Source organism: Natator depressus, chromosome 5 (assembly GCF_965152275.1).
Source record: "Natator depressus isolate rNatDep1 chromosome 5, rNatDep2.hap1, whole genome shotgun sequence".
Taxonomy (NCBI): Eukaryota; Metazoa; Chordata; order Testudines; family Cheloniidae; genus Natator; species Natator depressus.
In genome coordinates, this window is record NC_134238.1 from 133056004 (window position 1) to 133061449 (window position 5446).

At 63.7% G+C, this 5446-nt stretch overlaps 1 protein-coding gene across 1 annotated transcript; it reads right to left on the reverse strand.

Annotated features, from left to right (window-relative positions):
- Nucleotides 1-1400: 1400 nt before the first annotated feature.
- FOXE1 (forkhead box E1) lies at nt 1401-2363 on the reverse strand. Its single transcript, XM_074952158.1, has one exon. It carries the CDS (start codon nt 2361-2363, stop codon nt 1401-1403), a length of 963 nt encoding a protein of 320 aa, XP_074808259.1.
- Between the last annotated feature and the right edge of the window lie 3083 nt (nt 2364-5446).

The following is a 5446-nucleotide window of genomic DNA, read 5'->3' on the forward strand; positions in this document are numbered from 1 at the left end:
GCTTGCGGCAAAATGAACAAGGGCAATACAAAAGCAGAGCCGCAGCCTGGCCCGGCGGGCAGCGCCCGACAGCCTAATCCTGACGGTGACCCCGGGAAGTCTCTTCCCCACTCTGGGCCTCGCTTTCCTTCCCCATCTGTGAAGGGAAAGTGCTCCTGGCATCTCCCCCGGCTGGACACTCGGACCCATTCCGGGCTGGGCGGCTTTTTTCAATTTAACTTAGGCCCCTTCCCACCCAACAAAGTAAACGGAAACCGCACTTTTACACCTTCCTAAGCGCACCCATCTGGGGGGACACCTGTATAGCGGCATCGTTTTAATTCACCTCCCTTAGTTTGCACCAGTAGACCTTCCCCATGTAGAGACGGCAGCGAGTTCGGGGGGGGGGGTCTCTGTGTAGTGTAGCCCAACCGGTCTGTGCAGCGCCTAGCGCAAAGGTGCGCCACTCACTGCGGCAAACAACCAGTCCGTCTGGGCTCCCTGTCCAAACAGCGCCGAGTGAGTAAAACCCTGTTTCCAAAAGGCTGATTTCAGTGAGCTTTGCCTCCGGCCTGATTTCCCATTCACTAACCGGACTGGAGGGCAGAAGGCCCTGTCTGCGGTCAGGGTACAGGATCTCACGAACTTAATCCGGGAGATTAATCAAACCCAGAGTGATCTGATCGCGCAGCGGCTCTGGGAACTCGCACGGCCCCTGCCCTGGAAGGAGCGGAGCGGAAAGCTGACCTGGGGCACGCGTGACTAATGAGGGAGCGGTCACAAATTAGCTCAGGGGATGGGGAGGTTAAGCTACTTGCCTAAAAGCAGTGAAGACAAGTGGAAAACTTGCCTTTAAAGATGAAGACTCCACGCGATGCTGCCGGCAGAGCCATTTATTGCAGTGACATGTCCAAGGCCATTAGGCACAGAACCGCTGACCCTCCCGCCCCCCTCTTTGGGATCCGAAGGAAACGGGAGTCAAGGGACCGATGAGTCCGGGCCAGAATGACTTTATGGTCCATGCGGAATTGGGTCTTCTGCAGGCACAGCTCGGATCCCTCTCCCTTTTCGGTGCTGCCCTGCACCCCGCAGGGCCCCGGCGGGAAGAGAGGACAGGGAGAGGCAGGCGATGTGGGGAACAGCCCCGCGCCCCATGGCTCCCCACGCCGGGCGAGTCCAGGAGCACAGTTCTGGGCGCACGCAAAGGGGAACAACGCTGACTACTCGCCTTGTCCTGGGCCGCGGCCGGGGGCTTCGGTCTCAGTGTCCCGCCCCGCCCCGCGGCCCGGGCTAGCCATGGCCCCGAGGGGACCCCGTGGAGCCCATGGAGCCGGCTCCCTGCCGCAGGGGACGCTGCTCCTCACTCCCGGGGGCGCGGCTCTGTCCCTCCGGCGGCCGCTCCAGCGCCAGCCCGGGCCCCCTCACATGGCCGGGACGAACCTCTCCACGGCGCCGGGGTAGGGCGCATGGCGCAGGTAGGCGCCGGGGCCGCCCAGCTGCGCGCCGGGGCTGTAGCCGTGGGCCAGCGCAGGGCAGGGTCCGGGGGACACGCGGCCGTAGAAGTCCCGGCTGTCGCCGCCGAGCTGGGGCGAGGCGGCCAGGGCCAGGCGGCCGGGCGGGTACAGCTGGCCGCTGCCCTGCGCGTAGGGCCCCTGGGTGAGCGGCAGCGGCGCGCCGGGGCCCGGGTACGGGTAGGGGCCGGGGCCCCCGGCGCAGCCCGGGCTGGCGTAGGCGGCTCCAGCGAAGGCGCAGGAGCTGGCGGGGGCCGGGGCCAGCTCCGGGCTGAGCGGGCGGGCGGGCTGCGGGGCGAGCGGGGCGCCGGGCGGGCCCCCGAGGCCGAAGAGGCGGCGCGGGGCGGGCGGCGCGGCGGGGTAGCAGGCGGCGGGGGCGCCGAAGGCCCCGTCGGGCGCGGCGCCCGGGTAGGTGGAGAGGTCGCTGCGCTTGAAGCGCTTCCTCCGGCGCAGGAAGCTGCCGCTCTCGAACATGCGGCGGGCCGCCGGGTCCAGCGCCCAGTAGTTGCCCTTGCCCGGGCGGCCCGGCTCCCGCGGCACCTTGACGAAGCAGTCGTTGAGGGTCAGGTTGTGGCGGATACTGTTCTGCCACTTGCGCGGCCCGTCGCGGTAGAAGGGGAAGCGCTCGGTGATGAAGCGGTAGATGCCGCCCAGCGTGAGCCGCTGCTCCGGGGCGTGCGCGATGGCCATGGCGATGAGCGCGATGTAGCTGTACGGGGGCTTGCCCCGCTGTGCCGGCCGCTTCCGCCGCCGGCCGGCGCCCCGCGGCCCCGCCTCGGGGGGCCCCGGCTCCGCCTTCACCAGGGGCATGATCAGGAGACCGGGCTCGGCGGGGCTGGCCCCGCACAGGGGCTGCTGGCTCTCCGCGGTCATCCCCGGCCGGCGCCTACCCCTGGCGCCCCAGCTGCGCTCGGGGGGCTCCCGAAGCCGGCGCGCTCAGTCCAGGAGGGGCGCGGGCACTCACTGCTGACGGGCGCGGGGGAGGCTCGGTGCCCGGGCCGCCCGGGGCAGGGAGGACGGTGACTCCAGACCCAGGGCTGCGGGAGCTGCTGCCCCCATCACCATGAACTTGTGCCCGGCTGGCCGCTGGGCAGGGAGCCCGGGGCGGAGGGGCGCCGCTGCACTAGGGGTATGCCATGGCCGCAGCTCCCGGCCCGGCAAAGGAGGCGTGGGGGCGGAACTCCCTCCTTTTATGTCTCCTGCTGAGCCGCGACCTCCGGCTCCTTCTGTGCCTGCAGTACCTGGCAGCCGGCACTCCCACCTGCCCGGGCCTCCGCCCCCAGCGCCTTAAAGAGACAGGCTGGTCCCGGGCCCAGCCTCCCTGACGCACCTGCAGGAAGGCGCTGCCCTGCCCAGCGCCCTGGCAGCCGGGGGGGATGCCCGAGCCCTTCCCGCACCTTCCCAGGTAACGCCTGACTCGGGAATGGGCGCGGCGCAGGACAGGAGCCGGCAGCCCGAAAAGCAGAGCACCGGCCACGCCGGCTCCTGCCAAGCCCGGAGCTGGGCCCATGCCCGCGCCCAGGCTCGGGAGCCCCGTGGACAGCGTGCGCTCTGGAGAAGCGCTGGAGCGTAGCCAGGCGGGGTTGGCGCGTAGCTCTCTCCTGGGTCAGCGCAAAGCGCCAGGAGAGGGGCGCCCTGGGCTGGGGAGAGGCACCTGGAGCCCGCCAGGCGCCAAGGCATCGTGCCCAGGGCTCCCCCACTGCTCTGGCAGCGCCTCCCTGGAGTGGGGCCCCGGGGCCGTAACCCTGAAATAGCGCCTTGTGTCCTGGAGCGCCGTCCCCGAACCGTCCGGGGTTTGCATCGCCGGGAATCGGACCCCTACAATCGGCCTCGGATCCCCTGCGGCGGGCGCCTCCTTGGAGAGAGGGGCCCGAGGGTTCTTCTGGGTTTGCGCAGCGCCTGGCACTGCGGGGGCCCCGCGGCCAATCACAACAGCTGCGTGAACAGAGCATGAATGATAAGCGCCTCGATGCGCGTTTGTGAAGCGCCCCTTACTCGGCTCAGGGCCCCCCCGGCCGGTAGCGGTAAAACTCTGCCGGCGCCATAAGAACCGCGGCGAGCGAATCACATAGCAACGAAATCCGCGTCCGCGCGAGGCCCCCCCCGATCTGATTCGTTCGGTGCTGGGCTGGGATCTGTGCGGAGTAGGAGGAGCGCGGAACTGCGGAAAAGCGGGGCCGAACCCGTGTCCAAGCAGGGAGAACGGTTTAAGATCGACACGAGGAGCAGGCTGGTCGTGTTCAAACGGATTCCCTGTGCCCAGTGCATTTCTATTGCAATGAGTTAAAGTGACCAGAGTCTAAACTTTTCTGTCTGCAGGCCATAACCTATTTCGTGCAGTGCTGAAATGCCCCGTATATATATGCCGTCTGGGGAGTGTGTGTGTGTACAGGGCTAGCTCTAACTCCTGCGCACAGCGGATGTAGGCACCAGAGAGACGAGCTGGGTGAGGAATGATCTTTTATTGAACCAACCTACTCCTCAGAACTTTTGTTCTGTTCTCGTCTTGTTAATTAGCAGATATTGCTCCAATCCCAGCTATTACCTCACCCACCCTGTCTCTCTGATGTCATAGAGTCATAGAATATCAGGGTTGGAAGAGACCTCAGGAGGGCATCTAGTCCAACCCCCTGCTCAAAGCAGGACCAACCCCAACTAAATCATCCCAGCCAAGGGATGCTTAAAAACCTCTAAGGAAGGAGATTCCACCACCTCCCTAGGGAACCCATTCCAGTGCTTCACCACCCTCCCAGTGAAATAGTGTTTCCCAATATCCAGCCTAGACCTCCCCCACTGCAACTTGAGACCATTCCTCCTTGTTCTGTCATCTGCCACCGCTTCTGTCTCCAGCTCCATGCTCTTACGTTACAGAGCACCTCATTTTAGACTTGCGGCCAGGACATCTGGGTTTGGATCCCCGTTTTCGCACCATTTTATCGGGTTTTGCACTTTCTCAGAGATTTGCCAACCTGTGGCTTTTAGTGACTTCTCCCTAGTAAATTAAATATGAAAAATAAGGCACAAGGCGCCATCCCCTGCGGTGTATTTTAAAACCCCAGGTAATGAACCAGAGAACAACCCGGACCGAACACGCCCCTTCCTTTTATGCTTTCAAAAGACACAGACAGTCTGGTCCAACTCTGCGGTGTGAACACATGCAAAACCCGACCCCAGCCCTACCTCTGCTCTTCCGATTTCCCAGCGCTGCGTGTCTCTTCCTTGTTAACGAGACGATGACATTAACACACCCCCGGGGCACGGTGCTGTACAGTACCGGAGGAGGAAGCTATTCCCAACGAAAATGAACCAACGTGGCTTTTGGGGTGCCAACGGGGAGGCTCTGTATCTTCGCACACAAACGCACCGTGTGTCAGGTTCCTTCCGCAGAGCGTGCTGGGCTGCGGATGGATTCTGATCATTATGAATTAGGGACAAGAATAAATACTGCCCTGCGCGGTGACATCCGTTTGTTGGTGAGGGGTTGGTTTTCTTTCCAGCATTGTAAACACATTTTTCAAGTGGAGAGCAGGAGAAAGGCAGGCAGCCTGCTCCCCCCCTTCCCCCCCCCCCAGCCCAGCAAAATCAATCCCTGTTGGTGCCACCTGCCATAAACGCTTGGGGTATCCAAAAGAGCCACCAAGCCCCAGGGCAAAGCCGGGGGCAGACCCTGAGCGGGTGGGAAAGGGGGGTGTGATTCTGGGCGGCAAACCGCCGCCTTCCACTCACAGGAACAACGCAGATATGAAGGGCCTGATCCTGCAGACCCAGGACAGTCACTGTTTCACGTACACTATAATCTAGATCTCGCCCAAACCTGTAAACAGTGCCCTGGATCCAGCACGTTTAGAGCTGACAACATGAGAACCTTCCCTCTATAGAGCCTTGTTGGTTCCTGCCCGCAGGGCTGTATGCGGGATGGAGTCTGCAGCAGAGAAGAGTGAGGGGGGATTTGACAG

Bases quoted from the DNA above. Each gene is read 5' to 3' on its own strand.
- FOXE1 (XM_074952158.1), bottom strand. From the start codon at position 2,363: ATGACCGCGGAGAGCCAGCAGCCCCTGTGCGGGGCCAGCCCCGCCGAG.